This window comes from Melospiza georgiana, chromosome 4 (genome assembly GCF_028018845.1).
Source record: "Melospiza georgiana isolate bMelGeo1 chromosome 4, bMelGeo1.pri, whole genome shotgun sequence".
Classification (NCBI taxonomy): domain Eukaryota; kingdom Metazoa; phylum Chordata; class Aves; order Passeriformes; family Passerellidae; genus Melospiza; species Melospiza georgiana.
The window spans coordinates 44378277-44402722 of record NC_080433.1 but is presented as its reverse complement, the minus strand read 5'-3'; the positions used below and the strand labels follow the sequence as shown (position 1 = coordinate 44402722).

At 42.1% G+C, this 24446-nt stretch overlaps 2 protein-coding genes across 3 annotated transcripts; both read left to right on the top strand.

Moving 5' to 3' along the window:
- The first annotated feature begins 4145 nt into the window (after nucleotides 1–4145).
- LOC131082967 (glioma pathogenesis-related protein 1-like) lies at nucleotides 4146–10114 on the top strand. The gene is made up of 6 exons (XM_058023238.1): nucleotides 4146–4325; nucleotides 6445–6690; nucleotides 7120–7232; nucleotides 7953–8035; nucleotides 9777–9803; nucleotides 9888–10114. Exons 1-6 carry the CDS (start codon nucleotides 4146–4148, stop codon nucleotides 10112–10114), a joined length of 876 nt encoding a protein of 291 aa, XP_057879221.1.
- A 2011-nt stretch (nucleotides 10115–12125) lies between these two features.
- Nucleotides 12126–23479, top strand: LOC131082789 (glioma pathogenesis-related protein 1-like). 2 transcript variants are annotated; one of them, XM_058022913.1, is made up of 6 exons: nucleotides 12126–12391; nucleotides 16827–17072; nucleotides 19467–19576; nucleotides 21304–21386; nucleotides 22518–22544; nucleotides 22628–23479. In XM_058022913.1, exons 1-6 carry the CDS (start codon nucleotides 12212–12214, stop codon nucleotides 22777–22779), a joined length of 798 nt encoding a protein of 265 aa, XP_057878896.1. In that variant the 5' UTR covers nucleotides 12126–12211; the 3' UTR covers nucleotides 22780–23479. The 2 variants fall into 2 exon arrangements, with proteins under 2 accessions (XP_057878896.1, XP_057878897.1); XM_058022914.1 differs by having other exon boundaries at nucleotides 12132–12391; nucleotides 21304–21359.
- Nucleotides 23480–24446: the final 967 nt, after the last annotated feature.

Sequence of the window (24446 nt, the reverse complement as noted above, 5' to 3'; positions counted from 1 at the left end):
GGGTGTCCATATGGGTGCCACTGGCACCTCACTGTCTTTTTTAACATCAAGCAATGACTGTACTGCCTTACCCCTGCACTGGCTCACCTCAGTACCTTGTACAATAATTCTCTCTTCTTGTCCACACATCAACCTCACTGAAAGCCTCACTTCTCATTTCACTGCATGATTGCTACATGAACTTTACAAAATAATAACTTCCAGTTCTCTAGTTACCAAGCCACATAGTTCAGTATCCTATAATTCTGGAGATGCTATTCAAAGTATTCACAGTAATTGCAGAATATCTGTGGGTATTACTTAGTAAAAATGTCGATAGAAGGATAAAGCCCAGCCAAAGTAATTTTTTTCCTTATTTAAATGATTCTTTAAAATAAATAATAAATATTTAAATATTAAATAATTATTTAAAATAATAAATTTATAATTCTCATAAAAAAGAAAATTAAAAAATCAACAACAAAATTTATTCTATTCCGATTTCTCAATGGTAATTCACAGAAGCTTAATGCTGCTGAGAACGTAAAGGTTTCTTTTGAACACTTAATATTTTAAGTGTAGTTATTCATTCCCATCTTGGAAAAATAAGCTTTGCAGTAGAATCAGTTTTATCTATGAGCAAATACATGATATTTCACTAATCTAAAACAGATGATAATTTTAATGTCAAGTAGATCTTATCTAGTAAAAGTAGCTTTTAAATTTCTTATCTCAGTGTTCAAAGATGCTTAGACTGCTCTCCCTGTAAATTACAGATGAAAATACTGTGCCTACCACTGTGTTATCAGACACAATGGTGTCTGTGAGATTCTTTTTTAGTAAGCTTTGGATTGTGAAATGAAAATACCAATAGTTGCCAGAATCATTTATGGAGCATTTTCTTTTCAGTTCTTTTTGTCTTTTCTCGCTTATTTCTCTAAAAGTGTTAATTCTTGTTTTCTGCCCCTGGTTCTGCCTATAACAAAACCAAAAACAAGGCTGGAGGATTTAAGTTTTGCTGTTTATTTGGCAGTAGAATTTTTAGAAGGCTAGAAGTAGACAGTATCATAGGGAAGTATTTTTCATTTTTTCCATGACACAATAAATTATGAAAAGTAACCTAGAAAGGTAGTTATTACATTTAAATAATTGCAATTCAACCTTGTCTGCATAGAATTCTGGAGGGTTTTACACATTTCTCTTAGAGTGATGTTCACATCTGAACTTTCTTTCCCTTGATTGTTTACTCCTTTCCTGTCATACACAGTTAAGTCATATCAAAATATTTATGCCTTTCAGGCAACATTTCAGGGAAAATTACAAAGGAAACTAATCACTGGAAAGAACAAGCAGTGTACATGGGTTAAACACTGTGAACATGTAAAAATACCTGTGTCATCAGAATTGATAATCGAAGACCATGCATGATCCAAGAGCAGTCGTGTTTTTGAAGAAACAGACACAAAATTGAAAATGGGTAAAATTTATGACCCATAAATGGGTGGGCTGTGTAGACCTGTTAAGAGAGCCACAACACTGGAATCTCAAGATGGTAGAAATCTCAAAAATGTATGTGAGGCTGTTATATAAAGGCCTCTGAAATGCTAAGTCCTTAATGCAGTATTCAGGTAACACCACTTTAAACATTAAGATCCCTTTTTAAAAAAATGGTTATGTTTGATGAAGGCAACAGCTTCTTTCACTTATAATTGAAGAGATAAACTTGTGGGAACGTTCGAGTCAGTGTGTCCGCCTGAGGCCTGTACCCTTCCTACTGGACAGATACTCCCATACTGACTAAAGCTACCATGTCTGCATGGCTTCCAGAAATGGAATGTGTGATCATCCAGATGTTCTAGGTATAGAATTAAACATTTTCACCTGAATTCAATACAGTTAGGTTAGTCATGTGCAGAAGGTATTGGAAGAATCTCCTAAAAAAAAGCAGATGTCTCAACTGTAATGCTTGTTTCTCTTAAGTTTGGCAAGTTAGGCTTTTTGGCCTAAAATTTTGCAGTGCCAAAGCTTTCATACTTAAATTTACAGGAGTAATCATCCAGATCATTTTAAAATTACAGTAAAACTATCTGCAGTCCAGCCACATACTAATGGCCTCCTCTGTTAATTGTGAAAGTGTTTACAGCCTCATTTTTACAAAATAATTTTAGGATTGTTTAGCTTTTAATGAGCACAAAATGGTTTCTTACAGAATAATTCTTGTGGAAATTCAGTACCACCACCGTCCTGTCCCGAAATCTGTTTCGTGCCCTGAGGTGCCATTGTGTAATAGCAGCAGCAATGCATGTCAGGATATTTGTTTATTCAAAGGTCTGGAAGGCCAAGTGATCTTGCAGCTGCTTAATCCTGTGGCTAGAATAAGAAAACCCAGCAGATCCACCCCATTTGTCCAAATGAACCTAGTAACTCAAGGTCAGACCTCCCCAACAAAAGGAACAATGCTGTGGGGAAGTTGATGAGAACAAGATTAAATGTAATTTCACAGATTCCCAGGCATCATGGATATCTGTAATCTGCTGTAATTCACCAGTTTTTAGTCTTCTGACTAAATAGAACATTAGGGAAAAATTAAAAATCTGAGGTTTTATTCTTCCAGCCATTTTGAACTAAAAGCAGGTCAGAAGTGCAAAAGTGGGATGTAAGCATGCGGAATTTCTCAAAATCATGAGGCTGTAAATCTTCTGGCATGTATCCAGCTCATGGTGCTAAATTTCACTTGAGATCTGTGGATAGGCAATGGCTTGTATTGTCCAGACTGTGCTATCCAAATGTGCTATAATGCTATAATTTGCTATCCAAATCCCAAAACTTAATTGTCAAGATCCACTGATTAATGCTGGCAAAAGTCTAAAACTCTCTTATTGGGAAAATATCATAGATGCTCGAGGGCAGGCTGAACTTCTGCTTTAATTATAGATAGAGTCACTAGATGGAGCCAGAAATGCAAGAAAGCATTTTATAACCTGGACTATCCTGGACCCATCAAAATTTCCTACTGCATAAAATCTCCATTCATTTTCAAACACAGAATTTCAACTGCATGCATATATAAGTGCAAGATCACTGTACTGTTAAATGGTGCAGTTTTAGTGTGATGGGTGTTTTTGTGCAAATTGCATGTAGTTGTAATATAATCATGGTTTTACATTAAACCTGACCAGCAAAACTAAGCAGAGAATGAGACCCATTAACATATTTTGCAATTATTTGCAACAAATTTTCCCTGTAAACCTACCTAAAACTGGGTTACAAGACCATAGCTCTTAAAACATATGGTTCTTCTTATGCTCTTGCATATTTGTACAATTTGGCTTAGGTTTGAAAAAAAAATTCAGCCAGCTTGTAGAACAGTTGGGGAGACAATACAAATGCCAACACATGCCATCCTACTGCCCTGAGAAGTGCTCAGACTTGGAATGTTATGCCAGGAGTGCTAATCTTGTAGCTGCTCTCTAGGAGCACAGGAAGCTGCTCCAGTGATTTCAGGCTAGCAGGTAATAGCAAATAACTAAGGAGGAGAGAATCAACACATACTCGAGCCTGGGATTTCCAAATTTTATTTTTTGTTACACACCAAACCAGGCCAGAATGTCTGTTCTGCAGCAGGGTGCTGTTCAGGAACCATTTTTTTCCTCCTGCTGAAGCACAGATATCCTAATTCTGTTTATTTCTTGAGTAATTCTAATATGGAAGTGATGTCCTGCAGCATAATTGTAACTAAGCTGGTATGACTAAGCAACACTATTGGAAAATCAGCTGAATAGCAGATTTCTGTTTTGTCAAAGCTGCATTTTTTATGATTGATGCAGGTTTTAAGAAAGCTGTTCAGCAGCATCTCTTCAGATAAGACAAAAAATCACAGAGTGGTTTGGCAGTCACCCAGGATGGAGCACACCCAAAGAAAAGAGAGAAGTATGCTTGGAGTGTTGCTCCTTGCTGATATGCATGGCAGGTTTCACGCTTTACCCTTTACTGCCAGCTGTGATGTCAGATAGAGTCGTACCTGATTAAGCAATTGCTCTTCCTTCCTGTTTGACACTTTCAAGTGCTTCTACACCCAGCGACAACCTCCAAAAAACTGCTTGCCGGTACCACCTCCACCTAAGAGATTTTTCATTTTAAAACTTATGAAAAAACACTGGTGAATTATGAACATCACATTTTTCTTTGCTGCATTGCTCTTACTGGATTTCTTCAGCTGCATTCATGCTTCTCTGCGATATCCCATGCCTGACATAGAAGATGCAAAGTTCATTGAAGATTGTGTGAGAGCTCACAACACATTTCGATCCAAAGTGAATCCACCAGCCAGCAATATGTTTCGCATGGTAAGGTGGTGTTTGGGACCTTTTTGAAATTTTTATAGATTGGGCTGCTGATTTAGCCCAACTTATTCTCATTTCTACTGTGATGTTCTTTCCACTACAGTTAATGATTTCTGTAACATATATGTTGGTTCTTTGTATGAAATATAAAATACATTAATTAGCACAGTATTGTTCAATTTTTAATAATTTCAAGGGAATTTCTTTTTTTAGCACAAGATTTAGCTACTCTCAACTTCAGCCAGAGCAAAGGGCTGTATTGCAAAAAATAAAGTTCAGTTCTCAGTATGTAATCTACCTCTTTCTAAGAGAGGTTTATATCAGGTCAGGTTTCATACATGGAAGCTGTTTGACTTTTTGAAAGGTTTCTGAGGAGGCAGTCTGCAACAGGATTTGTTGAAAATCCATAATCTCTTCTTGTTTCTTCTAATCTAGAACATGTGTTGAATAAAGAGATTTTCCAGGACAGCCATTTAGATACCTGATCTTCATTTGCTGTAGCAGGGTTTGAAGACTAGGGACAGTAATATCTAGGCTGAAAAGCAGAGCTTGCCACAAATACAGCGAATATCAGAACAGGTTATGGGTAAGCCACATGTTGTTCAGTGGAATACATAAGGAAAGATGTGTATAGCTAGCTGAGGGAGGTAACCCCAGCCAGTGCATGTCACTCCTCTGAGCCCTCCAGCACTGCTGCATAGCTGGAAAGGAAGTTAAATGCATAACCACATGCAGAGTATGAATCATTTCTAGGAATGGAAACTCACAGTAAAGGAATGAGATTCAGAGTACCAGTGACTTTAATTTCCTGCCATGTTAAAAACAATGTTTAATTTAAAAAAGCTAGTGCAAAAGAGTAAACTTACCTGCTCAGAACGAAGACCCAGCAATTCTGGAATAACAGCCGGACAAATATATTTAAACCTCTTGAATCAAAGGTGTACTTGCGAGGTGTACCAATCATGGTACTTACAAGCTCTTAATGGAATTTTTAAATTTTTTTTTCAGCCTTGAGGTCATAAAAGTTTTAATAATTTCTATCATCTCATGGCAAAGGGCTGCAGAGACTAACCACAGGTTGTGTGAAGCTGTTTTCTTGTGTTTGATTTGGGCCTGTTAATGCCTAGCTTCACTTAATATTGTCTGGTCTTTGTATTGGAAGACTCAAGTTGATGATTTTTATTTACCTATTTCACACAAGATGTCCAAGTGTCTCTGAAGCTGCAGAGCACTCTCTGTTGCTATATGAAAGCTCTCTGAACTTGAAGATGATCATCCTGCTCCAGGCTTTCTCTGGCCTTTCTAGTTCTAGTTTCCTGTGGTGGGGTGCTGTGCTGCACCCAGCATTTAACAGGACTTCTGCAGAAGTGTGATTAGATACGTGGTTTTATTCTCCATTCCTTTGCAAAGAGTTTCTAATGCTTTGTTTGCTTTTTAGTCTACTACTTTCAAGTGGTAATAGCCATCTGCAAACCTGTTATTAGGAACATGAACTCATTTTTTTTTTTTTTCACATCCCTTAACTTAATTTTCCCTGTACTGAACTTTACCTGTCAACCTAAAATCTGCAAGTCTGCCAGACTGGTTTGTATGGGAGTGTTTCCTTCTCAGCCCAGCAGAGATGAGTGAGTCTTTTATTTGCTTTGTCCATCTGCTGAGAAGGAAAAAGAGGCAGAAGGAGCTGAGGAAGGGAGCAGCTGTGACTCTTCCTTCTGTCCTGGCCAGCAGAACAGAATTCCTATCTGCTCTGGTAATAATTGCCAAGTGCAAATCCCTGGACAGCCAACATCTCCTAGGCACAAAGTTCCCCAGGCCCCTCTACAGCTGCAAATTTCACACAGGTACCCCCTCCAGGTGTAGCAGCTTAAAGATTGCACTCTAGCTGTAAATATATTAACAAGTCAGATACAACAGGACAGTGGATAGATCATGCATCAGGAAGAAAGAAGACAGAAATGTGTTATGAGAGTAGAAATGTCAAGTGAGAGAAAGAAACTGAAGGCAGTGATGGGAAGCAGAAAAGGGGAAATGAACTCGTTTAACAAGTTTCTGTTTAAAGATGTCTGAATACAGCTAAGTCACTGCAGTGCAGGTTATAGTACGCTTTCTTCCTTTTCTACAGTCCTGGGATGCTGCTTTAGCTAAGAGTGCCAAAGCGTGGGCAAAGAAGTGCAAGTTTAAGCACAATCCCTACCTTAAAATGCCAGGAAAAATGCACCCCACCTTTCGCTTTGTCGGAGAGAACATCTGGACTGGCACAGCCCACATCTTCTCCGTGGAGGCAGCCCTCAGGTCCTGGTTTAATGAAGTCAGCACCTATGATTTCAGCACTGACACATGTACCAACATGTGTGGTCACTACACTCAGGTGAGTCTCTCATGCCCAGTGCTTTATAGTCTAACATATATTCTAATATATAGATATAGTCTAATTTCACTGAAGATCTGAGCACAGGCTTGGAACAGATTGCTTTGGGACAGGAATTACAGCAGGGCTTTGCAGCCCACAGTTTATTGTTGCATGAGATTGGAAATAAATATGAGCCCCAAGGATCTCAAGTTCTACTTCCAGTAATGCTGGAAAGGATTATCCCCTGGCAATTTCACATTTAAAGCGTAGCCAGATAATAAGTGCAAAAATGGCTGTCAATCTGTCATTTGTCCCAGCTGCCCTTCAGGTTAAGTTGCTCCTGTGTCAGCTGATTTAAATTTCCCTGAGCTACTTCCCTTCTCCTTCTCTTAATGCTGTTGCTTTGGCAGTATTTGAAGTGCATTTTGTATTTCCCATGTCCTGCAGGTGGTCTGGGCAGAGAGCTACAAAGTTGGCTGTGCAGTTCACTTCTGCAGTACAGTTGAAAATTTTCCAGGACTGTTCAAAGCAGCACATTTTGTTTGTGACTATGGGCCAGCGTAAGTTGATTGTGGCATTTGGGTTTTGTTTAGTTTGTTGGTTTTTTTTCTTTAAATATCCCAACATATTTGATCAGATGCCAACAACGATGGGTGCAGTTTTAACAAATTTCAAAATAAGCTACATCCTCATGTCACTTATCCAAGGGAAACTTCCCCTGACCATTGGGAACAGAACCTACTGGACATAGCTGGGACTGCAGAAAATCCCATTCTAAAAAAAAAGCAGAAGAGCCGATCATAGCTGACACCATTCACCATAATGCAGATGGTGGAAGAAAATATGTTATGACTTCAGTCTCTGCAGGAAAATTGGGAAAGATGTAATCTTTCTGCTTCAGAAAGATTACATCTTTCTCTGGCCCTATACAAATTTCAAACAAGACATTGCAATTTAAGAAGTAAAAGGAAGACAGTCCCCTAGCTGATCTGGTACCTTGCAGTATTTTTACTTATTTTTTACAAGTTTGTTTTTTATAATCAGATGGGTAATGATGGGCTAGAGTAAAATTCTTGTATGCTTACAATAAAACAGCATTGCCTGAAAAGTCTCATTAGTTTCCAGCAGCAGGAGTCAACTGCTCCCCATGCCAGTGAAAGCTCTAATGTGATTTAAAAGGAATTTCAAAAAATTGTAATGACCAGTTTTTTGATTAGGATATTCCCTCCCCTTGACAGCTTTTCAATGACAGCTAAAAAAATACTGTTCCTGTTTTGCAGGGGGAATTACCCAAGAAAACCATATAAAGAAGGACAACCATGCAGTAGATGCAGTAACGAGAAGTGTGTAGACAGGCTCTGTGGTAAGACCAAAGTGATCATGTGAGAAAATTGCACAGAAACAAAAGTGGCATAAATAGCAGTGGAAAGACAACAAAGAGTCAATTTGCACTAAGCACATAGTGGGTCTGTAGCACACCATACAACAACAGTACCAAACTCTGGGAGGAATACCGTAAGAAGGAAATCATTGAAATAATTTGCATTTGAAAGCTCTCAGAGGAAGAAGCCAGAGGTTCTGATGCAGGGAAGTACCAGTTAGACTATTTTCTCCCTTTTATCTGGTCAGTAAGTCAAATCCAAAATTTTAGCCCCAGGAAATATTCACTATTTCTTCTCTCTCAGCAGAAACAGGAAATGTATCTTCTGCTTTTTTGCTTGATAGTGTGTCCTAACACATTTTCCAGACAACTGTATTTCAGAGCTAATAATAAGACTGTACCAAAACACACAGTTATTTCTAATTTCCACAGTTTTCTGAAAAACAGCAGTAAGAGCTTGTTTGTAAATCTTTCTCCTACTATGCTCAGTGTTATCAGTGTGCTGGTGGAAAATAATTAAATGAACGGTTGTAACAGAGCTTGGAAGGCTCAGGGGATGAGGGGATTTTAATCAAATCTCGAGGAGCAATTAATAAAGGACTGGTAACCCCCTTGGAGCAGGCCTGTGGCAGCTGTGGGATCTTTGGCCAGTGCTGGGAGCCAGGGCAGAGCTGAGCCAGCACAGCCCACTCCCAAACCCTGCACAGATGCAACAATGAAAGGAGTGTGGTTGGAGTAAAAACCTCTCTGGGGAGGAGGTGTTCCTGCAAACATGCTGCCTGGGTCTGGGAGAGAAGTGGGTGATGGTGAGGGGCTCAGCCTGCTCGCTCCTCCTTGCCTCCCCTCTAAAGAGGCAGAGTGACTCTGTGCTGGCTCTGTCTCTGTGTCAGGGTGTGGGCGCAGCAGGGAAACACACAGCCTGTACCCCATCACTGAGTCTGCTCCAAACACCAGTGGACCTTCCAGTCAATTCACCTTTATGTCAATTCACCTTATTAAAAACATTGCCTAGTTTGGGACTTAGTAATTAAAGGAGATGCAGCAATGTCTTAAATCAAATATGAATTTTATACAGAGGTTTAATGGGGATGGTTTTTACTAGCCAGGCTCTAGACAGATTCAGCTGTAGAAATTATTGAGCATTTGGTGCTCTTATTTCCTACTGTAATATCCTGGCTGACTCATCTGAAAGTCTCAGACACATCACAGGAAAACTAGAAATATCTCAATGACTAGGGGGAACAGGGACAGGAGGAACAGAGAATTTTAAAGTTAAGTGCTAGATCCTACCACTTGCTTTTACCATTTTCTCCTATAGATCAAATGAGGAATTTCAATAGGATGCACACAGGCAATCCTGCAAATGCATCAAAATTTTAGTAAAGGCACAATTCTGTGATAAATAAGTAGTTATATTTGTCTGTCTGTAACTACTTAAATTTGATATATATAACTATTTTAAATAAATTCCATGTTTTGTTATTTTTTATTCCCTCATCTCCATAACACAAATGCTTCCTGATACAGCTGGTTTTTTCCGTTTCTTTTTCAATCCAATAAAAAATATGAACTCTACACCAGTTAGGAGCCTGCTCTTGCTGGCCTGCTTCCGCCTTGCAGGATGTCCTAGGCATTAACTGGCATAATCAGTGCAAAGGCTTGCCTCTTTACATCAAGAGTTCCATGGTACTCACATTACTTTCCTCTTCTGATCTCTTTGCAGAAAATACAGAACGTGAGAAGCTGCTAAGTACGTATCAAATTGTTCTTAATGGCTTTCCTGTAAGTATGGCTAAGACTAGGTCTTAACACCTGTTTCTTCACTGCCTTTTAGGTTATGCCAGCTGGTATCCAGACTGGGATACACAGCCCCAGCCACCACAGCCCCGTCCCCCCAGGCCTCCCATGCCATCACACGTCCCACCTGCTGAGCATCCACGACCCTCTTGTGACCAATACTGCCTTAGTGTTTTAATTTTAAGGCCACTGTTTCTTGTATTGAGCGTTGGTGCTGTACTTCTAGTACAACAGCAATTTCCACACACTTTTTTTCATAAGTAATGGTCAATTAAGAGACTGATTGTGATCCTACTGTTGTACTACTCTCACACATTGGGTACATGTTTAAAAACAAAAACATTTTATCATCTTTCATTATCCCTGCAATCCAGCATGGGAAAGGTGCTTCTTTACTCAAGGCAAGATAAAAATGGCTGTGCATAGAGGTAATATAATTTATTGGCAGTAGCTGCAACATGCTCCTATGTCTGTATGAGGCTCTTAGCTCTAGGGGTAGTTGCTAGAGGGACCACAGAGACTAGATATTCCTCCATGTGCTAACAATCCTCCTGGAAGCCTGGGGCATCACAAAGACATGTCTACAATGGCATACTATATCCAAAGAAGCAGTAATTCATCTTCATTAACCTTCAGTTATCCCAGACACAATTTCCCCCAAGTAATGGAGATTTAAATGTATAAATTACTTTTTATTAACAAGAGTAAAGCTTGCCCTTTGCTTTATTTAGCCTGTGTGTTTCAGTGTCCATTACTCTATTGTCAGTTGTACTAGTCCATTCTTCTCCTCTCAGGATTAATCCTTGTTCTCCATAAGAAGAAGAATAGAAGGGAAAGTTGCCAGAGTAAGGATTAAGGTGGGGTGTCAATGGGGAAACCTTAATTTTAGGATGTGAGATAGTGAAAATATCTAAAATGAGAGTAGATGGCAGCCATCGTGACTTTTTGGGTAGCAGGAAACAGACAGAAGATGAAATGGGCCCAGGACAGATTCTGGTTTAGGAATGGAACATCTCAGCCTCATTTAAAAAGCCCAAGCCTCTGATGGATTCAGTTTGTTTTATTAGACATTTAGCCCTCAACCTGACCCCCACTCTTCCAGTATAAGTTTGTTAGTGAGTGGAATCTTTCAAGCCAGGAGATACTGACTGATATTAGCAATGCATAACTGTGCTATCAGTATTTAAAGCTGTTTTTTGCTCTTTTGTCTTTGTTCTAATGTTTTAAGAACACAGACTCAAATTCTGAGCCACATTGCAGCATGCCATCCCACAGAATAAAAATGGGCCCCAACTGAGGCTCTTGTTAATAGATCCCTTGGGGTGGATTAGAGTGAAATGACACTGAATGACCAGTAGATAAATTAAATAAATAAACAAATAAGGCAGCTTTATTTTATAACTGTTTGATTGTAGTGGAAAGGAAGAAAACATTAGGAAAAGAAAGAGAAAAAGCAACAGTGTTAACAGCATCTAGTTTCATCAAAAGAAGAAAATTTATCCAAAACTTTTCTGCAATACATAGTGATTGCTATGAATAGAATTACAGGGGTCAAACAAATAGTAACAAAGAAGTCTAAAGGACAGGAGAGACATTTGCCCACCACAGTTAAAGAAAGAAGAAAAAAGAAAGGGACAAGGCTGCTACAGTTCTAATGTGATCTTGTAGCTCAATTTCCTTATTCTCATAGCAGTGTTTTTGAAATATGACTAGTTTCCTGTGACTAGCTTTGTATTCAATTACCATGGCTAAGGTAAGTCCAGCCCACAAATCTTCCGAGCAAAATGCTGCTGGTTGAGCTAAAACCACTTCGTTCAGCTGAAACAGTCAGCTTTTAAAGCTCAAAGACCAGAGGTTGAGAAGCATGACTGCAAGGGAAGGACTAATGACATTTGCAGTGCATGCCTTCAGCAAGTGCTCGGTGACGGAACTGGTTGAAGAAAACTTCCTTGATGCCTGTGCACAAACCGCAGAGATGAACAGACTTTGGGCGCCGGCCCTGCGGGGGCAGGACCGACACCGATGCTTTTTCCCGGCGGCGTTCCATTGCGGTGTGTTGTGCAGAGATTGAGAGGCAGCACAAGCACAGGCGGCGGGCTCTCCAAAGGACACCGGACTTTGTGGGGTTCGCCCCGTCCGGCCCGCAGCAGCCGCGGCCCGCGCCCCGCCACCCCCGGCGTGCGCAGCGGCCGCGCTGAGGGCCAGGCCACGCCCAGCCGCCCTCAGGGGCTCCATAAATACCGGCGACCGGGCACAGAGCCGGCCGGCTTTCAGCACCACAGCTCGGGACGTCCAGGGATGCCCTTAGATCCACCGTGGTGACTTTGTGCTTGCATCATCTCTCTCCTTCTCCCTCTCTCAATGACAGGCAGATTTTCTACCTGTGCGCTGGCTTTACTACTCTTTTGTTGTTCCTCTGATTCTTTTGATCCGTCGAAATTGCCTGATTCTCGGGATCCGGAGTTTATTAAGCTATGTGTGGAAACCCACAACACATTGCGGTCCGGAGTGAATCCACCAGCCAGCAACATGCTCTGGATGGTAAGGGAATCTTCATGACTTACATACAAATTTGTAGCATTGCGATGCTGTTTATGATTCTCAAAGATTGCTTTTGTTATCAAACGCAAAAAATCAGAAAACACCCCCAAAAATCCCGGGGTCATAAGACTGACCGCTTTTCAAAGCGGAGAAGAAGGCTGTAATTATCGGGTGGATACGTGCAGTTTAGGGGTGACTGCAGTTCCTCCCCCGCCCGCCCTCGGCCCAGCGGGGTTGCTGTGCTGGGTTGTGTGAGGAGCCTCTGGTTGCGAGGCGCCACACGCAGCTCGGCGGCCGGGGCTGCGGGGTTTGTGCTCATCTGAGCACAACTTTCCTGCTCCAGTCGGCGAGGGCAGATCCTGCTGCCAAACAGCCCCGGAGAGCTTTCCCTGGGCATTCCCTGCAGGGCTCTCACCCTGAGCCAGCAGGGCGGCAGCTCCGAGGGGCTGGGCCTGCAGGGAAAGCCAGAAAGCACCAAGTTCATTTTCCGTGTCTGGTTGTCAGGCACTAAAAGGTAAGTGCCCCACTTAGGAGGCGTAACCGCACAGTAATAAAACTTGAATTGCAAACATGACAGGAAACATATTTAGTTTCGCTTCTAGATGCATCTTTTAGATCAGCTCTCCTCAGCTGTGCATCCTGGCCTTCAGAACATGTTCCTTGGACTCTCTATTTTCTACATTGCTTTACTGACCCTAAACAAACAAAATATTGTTAGGATGTGTTAAAAGTGCAGTGTTTGTATTTTTAAATTGTGCTTAATTTCTTCTTTTGAAAAAGTAAAGAACTGAAATCTGAAAAAAAAAAAAAAAAAAAAAAAGGAAGCATAAGAAAGAGACAAATAAATTGCATCTAAACCAGAAACTGAATCATGGTAAGTTTCTTTGAAAATACCACAAAATCCCTAGTCTTAAATATGACCTCTTCCAGGAACTATTTAATGTGGAGATAGCAGTGCAATACATGATAAAATCTATTACAAAACTAAAAGCATTAGAACTAAAAAGAGTATTTTGAGTGGCCTTTTGCACTTCCAAAAGGCAGAAAATAAAATGGTGCTTTTATTTCACAAGGAGCTTCTTTTTTGCTGGAAGTAATTGTCCACCTAGATATGTAAAAATTAAGATTGAATTCAGGGCATTATAATAATTGGAAAAGTAGTTTTTAAAAGAAAATGCAAAATAGAAACTCCTTTAATTGCAAGTAACAAAGCACAACCATTGGCATTTGTAATACATGTATTATAAAATGAGAACGTTGATCTAAAATTTTTTTACCTGACAAATGTGAGCCCTTTCTCATCCACCCAAAGCACTACTTAGTTCTGTTCTAAGGCTCCTCAAAAACAGCAGTCTCACCAGTTTCATCAGGGCTTCATAACAGTCTCCTTTGAATTAGTGCTGCCTTACATAATTTTTCACATATTATGCATTAAATTTTTCCTCCTTAAGTCACCAAGCAACTTGTTATAAAATGAAAACTGAGAAGCAGTTAATGAGGGAGAAAAAAAGGTAAGTATTGTTTCCTTAAACAGCAGTGATATCTATATGCAAATCTCCCTGTCCTGTGCATTTTCTTTGCATGCCATTCAGTCCAATCTTTCTGTTTTAAGTGCACTATTATAAGCAAATATGGAGTGTAACTGCAGTTAAACTAAAAATCATTGTGAACATTTCTGTACACAGCTTTTCATCTGTCAGCCAGATCAAGTATGATCTATCTTAAATATACTTTCCACAAAATGGAAAGTATATTTAAACTTACTATGCAACTTTAAACTTAGTATTATTCATACCTTTATCAAAGTTTAAACCTATTACTACTATAGGATGAGGGGAGGAGGTGCATGGACTCTTAAAAAGCAGAATGTGAAAAAAAGAGACCATGAAATGCAAAGGTGCATCCCCCACTGTTGTACTTCTTTCATAATGATCATCCCAGAGCCTTGACAAGATGTAAAATGAAGCTTCTGTCTTAACTGTCCGAGTTATCTTCCAGGACTGGAAGACAAGTTCTGTACAATGCCAGATTTTATCCATTGTTCTTAAAAGTGTCTAAGGAAATACCAACTACTTACTTGAAATAAGACTCCCTGCCCCAAATTTCATACCTGATGTACTGAGATCCTATCTAAATTATTTATGTCCTAGTTTTGTGGGTGTATTTGGTTTGCACAAAGAGGTTTTGAAAGCAGAGGGGTCATACTGGGGTGGCTTCTCTGAGAAGCTGCCAGAAGCTTCCTGAATGTCCCACAGAGCCATTTCCCGCTGCTGGCCAAGGCCAAATCCTTCAGCCACAGCGGCAGTGCCTCTAGGATATTCCATTCAAGAAGGGGAAAGGCTGTGCACAAGCAATTGCAGCCAGAGAAGAGTAAGAACATGTGAAAGGAGCAGCTCTGCAGACACCAAGGTCAGGGCAGAAAGGGTGGGAGGAGGTGCCCCCGGCACTGGAGCAGAGATTCCCCTGCAGCCCGTGGTGCGGCCCAGGGTGAGGCAGGATGGGACCCTGCAGCCCATGGAGGCCCATGGAGGAACAGAGATCCACCTGCAGCCTGGGGAGGGCCCACACTGGGGCAGGTGGAGGCCTGAAGGGGGCTGTGACCCTGTGGGAAACCTGTGCTGGAGCAGGGGCCTGGCAGGAGCTGTGGCCCCGTGGAGAGAGGAGCCCACAGTGAGCAGGTTTGCTGGCAGGACTGGTGACCCCATGGAGAACCCACTCTGGAGCAGTGTGCTCCTGAAGGACTGCACCCTGAGGGAGGGACCCTGCTGGAGCAGAAGAGCTGAAACCCTGGGAAGGACTTACATTTGGAAAGTTTGTGGAGACTGTCTGCTGTTGGAGGGACCCCACACAGGAGCTGGAGAAGAGTGTGAGGAGTCCTCCCCCTGAGGAGGAGGGAGCAGGAGGGAGTGTTTGATGAACAGAGCATAACCCCCAATTCATGTCCCCTTGTGCTGCTGGGGGGGAAGTGGAAAATCAGGACTGAAGTTATGTCCTGGGAGAAAGAAGAGGTGCGGGGAAGATGTTTAAAATTGTAATAAATACAATTAATTTCCCCAAGCTGAATCTGTTTTGCCCATGACAGTAACTGATGGATGATCTCTCTCTGTCTTATCTCAATCCAGGGACCCTTTGGTTGCATTTTCTCTCCCCTCCCCAGGTGAGGAGGGCAGTGATAGGGTAGCTTTGGTGGGCACCTAGCCAGTGTGCACCCCACCACATTGGGAAAATACACCCTTCACAAACATTAGACAAAGGAAGAAATGTAAGACATAGGTTAAAAAATATTTTTAAATCTCCATAGATGCATTTTGGCGTGGTCTTGTGGTTTTTAATTACCAATTGGTAGTGTAAACAATACACATTGTTTCAGACTTAGCTATGGTACAAAAAAAGTTACTTAGGTAAAACATAGACATAAAATCCAACAACCTATCTTTGTTAGATTCTACCAAAAAATCTACAAAAAAGTAGATTTTAAAATGCACCTTTTCCTTCATAATTTCTGATCCATTCAAAACAATTTCCTTAGCATTTCCATCATTTGCAGAAGCAAGTAAGCTATTTTAATTAATTCAGAAGAGGAAAAATAAAAAGTTTATTTAAAAAAAAAAAAAACAAAACCAAAAAACTTAAGTACAAACTAGTTCTGTGCTGGACAACTTCATTTACATAACACAAAGTGTAACTAGGACTACAAGCATACATTTGTGGTACTGTATCTACCAGGAGGTACAATGTTGTAATTACTCAAGGTGTGGGCACAAGAAAACCCAGCAAGAGCAGACACCACCTCCAGTGCAAACAAAAGACATTTACATAACTCAGTTGCTTAAATAGCCACTTTCTCTAAAACTGAATAGCAAGTGAATGAGTCATTCCACAAATATGAATTCAGCACTCAGGTTTCAAGCCACCAAACACAATGATGCTCACCAAAGGGTTGAGTTTAAACCGTCCCCAACATAGCAGTGTGCTTGTGAACTGACCTGCCAGCCATGGCCTTAAGCAAATATGAGGCTACACAAGACTTTTGCATTATTGATATGGTAGGCATAACCCTCATTTTCCAGTTTCCATGTAAATTCATTTTAATTTACATTAATGTTCAGTCATAGCCAGCACAGCCTTGAAATGCTCATTGTGCCACAAACACTGTATTTGGCTGATGTACAGCTCTTGGTGTCCAACAAGCCAGTCAGCCAAGATCATTCACCACCCAAAAAAAATTTCTTCAAGCTTAATCAGCAATTTAAGTTCAAATCAGAAACAAATCTACAAGCTGATTTACCATGTAGCTCTGTAAGTCTCCACAGAAGTAAAAAATGAATGAACCAAAAGCATCTACACAATTGAGACACAGCTTTTCCTGAGAGTTGCTCTGAATTACTGCACTGCCAGCATAACAAAGTGATTTTTAATTGTCTTTATTTTGCAGAGTTGGGATCCAGATTTGGCAAAGACTGCAAAAGCTTGGGCAAAGAAATGCTTATTTAAACATAATATATACCTGAAAGAGCGAGGGAAAGTTCACCCCAAATTTGCCTTTGCTGGAGAAAACATCTGGACTGGCTCTGCTTCTGCCTTTACCGTGAAAGGAGCCCTCGCCGCTTGGTACGGCGAGGTCGAGTTCTACGATTATGACACCAATGCGTGCTCTAGAGTATGTGGCCACTATACACAGGTAGGCATTGCATTTCTCCATCTAAACCATGAACCAGCTTTGCCATTTTGATACAAACCCTCTACATTTCTGTTGAAGATTCAGTGAATCTTTCCAGGTTCTGTGGTCTTACTATATGTCTGTGTGCACAAGATGTTCTTACGTTCCAAATTATGGGAGGAAAAGAGTCACTGTGTTATTACTTAAAATGTGGCAGTTTGTGGGTTTTTTTGGAAGGAAACAGTGCAGCTATCAAGCAGTCAGGTTAGCCAAGAGGTGGCTGAAAAACAGACAACAGCAGTGGCTGTGAGCTGCAGTGCATGAGTAGAATGAGGTCCCAGCTCTGTCAGGCAGACTTCGAATGCCAATGGCTGGAGAAGTACCATAATGAAAAGAGGTGTCTGCAAACATCATGTGCACACTTTGTCCAACTGCTATTCCCAAAGCAAGCAGGCAAAGGGAGGAAACAGACTGCAGCTGCCATGCAACCCTGCAGTCACTACCCACAGCTATAGGATAGCAGGACAGCTTGCAACAGCAATTCTAGGCTTAAATTTTGACCTGAGGCTGTTTAATATTTTTTGCAGAGATACACATGCGCTTTTAGGACTTGAGTAGATGAGGTGAAGCTGGTGGGCTGTCTGAACTTGTGTGCAGAGAAGATATTTGGATGCAGGAGCTGTGAGAGGTGACTGTGCTGCTCTTTGATCTTGCTCTCAAGAGCACTGCAAGAGTCAGCACCTGGAAACTGCACAGCACACTTTACCTGACACTAAAAGCACTGTGCTGTTGACCATGGTCTTTGTAGAGGAGTGGGCATGCAATTTCATGGGTGTAGAATAAAAAAATAAGATTATTCTCACTTGGAGTTAGCAGTGATAGCGATTTTAGCTAGAAGATATATATGTGACAGCCTCAGGAGGTATCTTTGGGTCTTTCCTGTCAGGGAACTCATCATTCCTCTTCTTCCCAACTGTGGAGAAAAGAATTTTCCCTGGGCACAATTACTGCGGTTACCACAAATCACTGCTCAGTCAGAGGCCTCCTGGGATAGGGAAGGTCCTTTTATTCAGTCCTTCACAGTCATCATGAAAGAAGTTATCTACAGCTGGTGCCAGGAGCAACCTCTGCTCTGCCACTGCACTAAGAAAACCCTCAGGAGCCTGAGGATTGTCCCATCTTCCCAGAGCTGGTACCAAACAACTATAAACAGAAAGGGCCAGTCCTCCCCTTTAAGTCAGAGTAAGCACAAATGTATTTATGTTCTAAGTTGCCAGGATCCTTCCATATTGCCCATGTAGTCAGTCATTGCTGCTGTTTTATCACCCTCAAGTACTGCTGTGCCCTTGTCTCCCCTCTGCTGCCGTCATGGGACTTAATTTTCAGGACTGCAGCATTTGGCTGCACTCTGATAGGATGCTGGGTTCCACAGAAAAGCTTCTGGTAGAGAGAGGATCAGTAAGTGAAGTAATGGCCTTGCCCCTAGATTATCTTAGTCACTGCCATGATGTTAAAAGGCAGGAGTGCAGCCTAAACACAATCCTCCTCCCAAAGCACCAGTGCCTTCTGAAAATTTGCTTTATGTCCCCACGGGATTTAGTGAAGGGGCAGCCAGCCCTCATAAGAGCTGTAGCAGATCATGCAGCCTTTTCTGCACAGGTGTGAACTCAGCTCCCACCAGCAAGAAAGACAGAATGCTAATGGATTATGTTGAAACAAAGGAGGTGAATTTCACCTTTCTCCTTTGCAAGAAAGGAAAACAACCTGTTACAGCCAGTTGTGTCTTCTTTCTGTATTACAGCGACCTGAGGAGGTCGCTTGGGGTGAGAGAAAGACGAGAATTTTGTTTCTTGATCAGAAGGCTGGATTTATTGATATATGATATATAATACATTATAACTATAATAATAGGAATAAAGAGAGAAGTTGCAGAGGCTTGCTAAGCTAAGCTAAGAATAGAAAAAAATCTAAAAACAAGAGAATTCTCTGTCTTTGTGTTCCAGAAAGCTTGCCCTGTGATTGGCTCTCAACTGTACACATAGAACACGAACCAATCACAGGTGCATCCTATTGCATTTCACAGCAGCTGATAATCATTGTTTACATTCTCTTCTGGAGCCTCTGCTTCTCAGAAGATAGACAAATCTGAAAGAAAGTATTTCTGTAAAAAAATGTCTGCGACATTTCTGCACAGTTTTAACAAATATATGGTGAATTGGGTAAAATAATCAATCTTTTTTCAGAACAAACTATGATTTATGAGATCCATTATTGCTGCTTTTCCCTGGGAAGCCTGCCAAACGAGTCCTCCTCATTCCATTTGTATGTGATAAAACAAGGGAGAGCATGTCTTCTCCTAACTCTTCAGGTGCTGAATCAAAGCCTTCTCACCAGTGTATCCATCTGTCTTTGCAGGTAGTTTGGGCTACAAGCTACAAGGTTGGTTGTGCTGTGCAATACTGTCCCACGGTGCAATACATCTCCATACGCAACGCAGCACACTTCATCTGCAACTATGGGCCACCGTAAGGTTTTTTGTTATGGCTATTTGGGTCCTACCCCTTCCCTTCCACAACATGCACATTTATTAGATCAGTCCATTTAGTACTTTTTTTTTTGTGGGAGGAAATAGTCTCCAAAATAGAGAAGAGGTACACCTTTGTCCAACCAGCTGTTTTTTGTTTGCTAGATGAGGGCTGTATATTGGAGACAAAAAGCAGCTGGACTGGAAGAAAGGATTAAATATAAGATGTTGACATGCAAATACTGAAATGATCATCTGAAAGTTAATCCCTTGCTCCTAAATGCCAAGATGGCCCCAGACAGTTGCCAAGTCCGAAAATATTCCCACATGTGCCTGAGGAATTAAGCCCTAAGTCAATGGCTTGGGTAAACATTGAAGTGTGCAGTGCTGGCAGCCTGCAGTTTTAGCAGCTGAGGGCTGCTTAGGAGGCTGAGGCTGCTCAAGACAAAATTTGATCCAGAGGTCCTTCATGTGCATAGTCAGTAGGATATCCAGCTAGGATAGATGTATTATTCTCTTCTCCAGCTAATTAATACCACCTCAGTATAAATGCAGCTTTAAAAGCCTTTGGCCAAGCCATGTTGGGCCAAAGCCAGGCAGCCCTTGAGCTCAAGCAAGTTTGGCATTCCTTTTGCCCACGTCTCATCCTTGGAAGAATATGTACCCCTGAGTAAATATCTTGAAATGACACAGCTGCTGCTCTCCCCAGAAGCCCCACACCCAAATGTGCAGAGGGCCAAAATCCCACTGGATTTCTTGCCCTGTGTTGGCATGAGGAAGAGGAGTGGTCCCTTCACCAGCATCCAGCAAAGCAGACAGGGCACTCTCTGGAGAGGCAAGGTGCTCTAGAGAGGGCTTTAAAGCTGGGCCCTTCCCTGCTGGGTGAGGACACCACAAATGGTCAGTTGCATGCTAACAAGTGGAGGAATGTCACATCCAGCTGTTGATTTTGAGAAGCAGCAGCTTCATTGCTTTGTTTCAGCTCTGCCAAGGGCCCAGGCAAGATTCACACACAGTTGCCTCAAGTGAATGTACTCTTCAGCTTAGACCAAGCAATGAAAGCCTTGCCTTGCTGAAAGTAATGAGGCTTTACCATGAAGTTTCATCTCACTGCTGCGATTTCATGCTTACAAAATCCCTCTCTGTGTTCATGGGCAGTTTGAGGCATGCTGTAAGTCTTGCTTTGGCCGTACTTTGAGCAAAGCACTGAAGCTGTGTTTGGTGCAGTATCAGCCTGAGCAGAGGTAGTTGGTCCCACTCACACCACTGGCAGAGGGAGGTAGCAGGAGAGAGTCTTACATCACTCCCAAAATATTAAACAACAAATGGATGAAATCACCACCTATGGTTCTCCAACACCAGAGCTTTCCTCTTCAAGGCTGAATACACACATACATACACAGTAACTGAACCTGATCTTGCTTCCATAGCCAGAGCCAGCTGTGAGGTTCCAGAGTCTCCATGCACAAATTACCCAGCTCTGAGAGTCCTTTAATTCCCAGGTTTGCAATGCTGCTGTCTCCAAATTCCTAAACAGGGTGTCCCAGTACACCTAATCTCTTCTGTTTCTCTGCATGTCTTGAGCACAGGGCACTCAGATGGGACTCTTGAAAAAACCCATCATTCTATCAACACAAGTGAAGCAGAACTCAGGTTAAAACCTAATTAGCAGTAGGTATTGCCATCTTCCCAAGGGCTGTTTGAGAGCAGTGGTGTTTTCCTTTGCAGTGGGAATTACCCAGTAAAACCATACAAGACGGGAGAAGCATGCAGCGAGTGCGGTGGTGAGACGTGTACCATGAATTTGTGTCGTAAGTAGAAGACAACCAGACATCCTCCCCAAGCATGTGTAGAAAGGGAAAGAGCACACAAAAGGTAGTGGCAGGAGGCAGGCACAGAACTCTCCTGTTCCTAAATACAGGCTGAAAACCTGCAGTCAGAAGCCAAGTGGGTAGTGGTACATAAAGAGAAGGGATGAGGGCAGGAGCCTGTTTTCTACCCTGGGGAGTGATGGGAGGGGTCTGCTCTTCAGGTGCTGGAGGGTGTGTTACAGGAGATATGGTGGCTGCAGTTTAAAGTGTTATTACCCCTGCCAGAAATTACTGCTTGCAGAAACTGAAAGCAGAGAATGGGATACCTGTCCTGGGGGCTCCAGGTTATCCACACCTGATGTGTGAGCTGTGGCTTGAGCTGGTGCAGTTCCAAGCAAGCTTTGCCCCTGCCATGCCACTGCGGGTGGGGAGAGCAGCCATGGCACTGCCAAAGCTGCTCACTCCAATGACCATCAGCCAGGCCATCTGCTTTCCCCTAAGCACTGGGAGAGAACAAGGCTGACATGCAAGTGCATTCATGGAGATGCAGTGCTCAACTCAAGTCTGACAGCCTTCCTGATATGCCTGCACTTGTCTTTTTAATGGCTGTATGGAGTCAGGAGGGAAGGAGAACTGAAATTTCTGTAAAGACAAGGCACTGTGCTGTAGCCATTGGCCTGTGGGGAGCTGAGGGTATGGTCACACTTTTCCCCAGCACTCTAACTATTGATGAACTAAAAGGAGTGGGAAGATGCTGTTAAAACATCAGTACCTAAGGAATTTAAGGGAGTCTTGGATTCACAGAGCTGTTTAATGTTAGTTGCAGGCTCTCAAAACACAGGCCACAAGGCAAAAGTCAGTGATCTTGGGAAGCACACCCAGGGGGGAGTTCTTTCTATACCAGCCACTGGTGATAGAAGTCAAAAAAGTGTGATAAACCACTCCTCACCCGAGTTCTGAGAGTCACTGCAGGGCTCTCCCAGAGTCAGCAGGTCTTTGCTTTTTCCTGAGAAAAAACACATCAGCTGTATTTATAAGCCCATTGTGATGCTCACATTTCATTCCCTTTTGGTTAGAGTCAAATTGTTTCTAAATTATGTGTGCTTCTGTTTACTTCTTTTCTCTCTCCAGAAAATGAAGAGCGTGACAAAGTAGTTGGTAAGTACCATTGGAATTATTGTTTCCTTTTGTTACCCTTGTTGCAGTTATACTTGAAAACAAGTGAATTGTTTTGTTTACAGAGAATACCAGGTGGCAACCAGAGTGGGACAGGCCTACGTGTGATGAGTTCTGCATCTCCATTATTGCTTTAAGATTAATACTCCTTATACTGACATTTGTGGCCGCCTGGCTCTTACCAAAATATTGGTCTCTAGTACCTGTCAGTGGGTAGCACACATGTAGAAGACCACAAGAGCACTTGGCTCAACTCATCTCTTCCATTCACATAAGTTACAGGCAGCACAAACATCGGTAGAGACATTGTTTGCAAGGTGATTTACAAGTACAGAAATAACATCTTCATTGCAGGTCATAGTTACAAGCACTGATCAGCAGCTTTCTCATTGCTCAGAACCAGTTAAAAGTTAAAATAGATTTAGATGTTAAAATTGTTTTAAAAGTTAAAAAGTTAAAATATTTTTAAAGTGGAGCAGTGTGCATCTGATCTGGTGGGTATGGGAGCACATTGTCCAGGCAGCACACTAAGGTGCAGGCAGCTGCCCAACACACTTTAGGAAGGGCTGGAGAGCGTCCAGCCCCAGAGTCAGGCCCCAGCCCACAGCCAAAGCACAGGCAGAGTATGCACCTGTCTCATTCCTATTGCACTCTTACCTTGGGCACTCCTACAGCAAGATGCAGAGTGGCCTGTATAATTTAATTTTTTTAAAGGAATTTTTGGATCCCTGTGAACTCTGGCATTTGCATCCTGGGGCAGGCAGCGCACTTCCCAGTCTCACAGAGCACTTGCCATTGGTACTTTGCTTTGCTCAGAAATTGTTTTTAAACTCGTGGCATCTGTGCCTAAACAGTTTCACCTGTGTTTACATGGTTATGTATCACTGCAATCTTTCCTGATGTGGTTTTTTATTTTTTTCAGTATAGGGGTTTTACTGCTGTTTCAAACAATAAATTGTTATTTCCTGATTCCTGTGTATGGCAGTCATGAATTTGCAACATGACCTAAAGCTTAACTGCTGGTGCACAAAATAAACCCAGATTGAGCTCCAACTTGCACAACACTAGAAACAATACTGGGAAACATGGAACTCCAAATAAAATCATGCTGTGCCCATAGTTACTAGTTTGGTTCAACAGCTGCCAAAGAACAAATCTCCTGGAACCTGCACATCTGGAGCAGGCAGAAGGCTGTGGGGACAGCTGCTGCCTTCAGCTCAGTATGTCCTCTACCAACCACAGTCACCCAGCTCCAGCTGAGTCTGGAAGCAGCAGAGCTGCACAAACTCACAGCTGGACCACAGCAATCCCTGTCTACACTTTTAGAAGCTTCTGCACCCTGTCCCTCTGCACACTGCTGTGGGGGAAGTTCCCCTCTCCCCTTCATTTCTGCAGTACTGTCACCACAATACCTGTCACTGTTTCTGCATGCCTACTCCTGACCCTGACCTTACTACTGGCATGGATTTTAACTGAAAACACTGGAACTGGGACCCAACATTTCTCACATTACACTTCCAGATCATTATCTGCTAGTACTCTTATACTAGAATCATTTCAATATCACAACATTCCTTGAATAAATAATTTTTCAAAATGCAAATATGTCTGGGGACAAAATTACAAATTTCATGCTTGATATATCTTTATATATATACACATCTTTGGTGACTGCTGGAGCCTCCATAGCCAAGATAGCACATTCAGAGACACTCTTGTGTGAAACCCAGGCCTCAAGTTCCATGTACTGCAAAGTCCCAACTAAAAATCAGCTGACAAGGGGCACCTGGGCAGCAGGACGCAATGTGTGGGTACTCCTCCTGCACAGGGCTCCACAGCAGACCTTGCAGGACAGTCTCTGCCCCCCATGTGGGGCAGTGTCCT

Excerpts from the sequence above, each read along its gene's own strand:
- LOC131082789 (XM_058022913.1), top strand. The coding sequence starts at position 12,212 with ATGACAGGCAGATTTTCTACCTGTGCGCTGGCTTTACTACTCTTTTGT. Across the intron at positions 19,577-21,303 it reads ATCTGCAACTATGGGCCACC|TGGGAATTACCCAGTAAAAC; the intron begins GTAAGGTTTTTT and ends TTTCCTTTGCAG. Across the intron at positions 22,545-22,627 it reads AGAGCGTGACAAAGTAGTTG|AGAATACCAGGTGGCAACCA; the intron begins GTAAGTACCATT and ends TTTTGTTTACAG.
- LOC131082967 (XM_058023238.1), top strand. The coding sequence starts at position 4,146 with ATGAACATCACATTTTTCTTTGCTGCATTGCTCTTACTGGATTTCTTC. Across the intron at positions 6,691-7,119 it reads TGTGTGGTCACTACACTCAG|GTGGTCTGGGCAGAGAGCTA; the intron begins GTGAGTCTCTCA and ends CATGTCCTGCAG. Across the intron at positions 8,036-9,776 it reads GTGTGTAGACAGGCTCTGTG|AAAATACAGAACGTGAGAAG; the intron begins GTAAGACCAAAG and ends ATCTCTTTGCAG.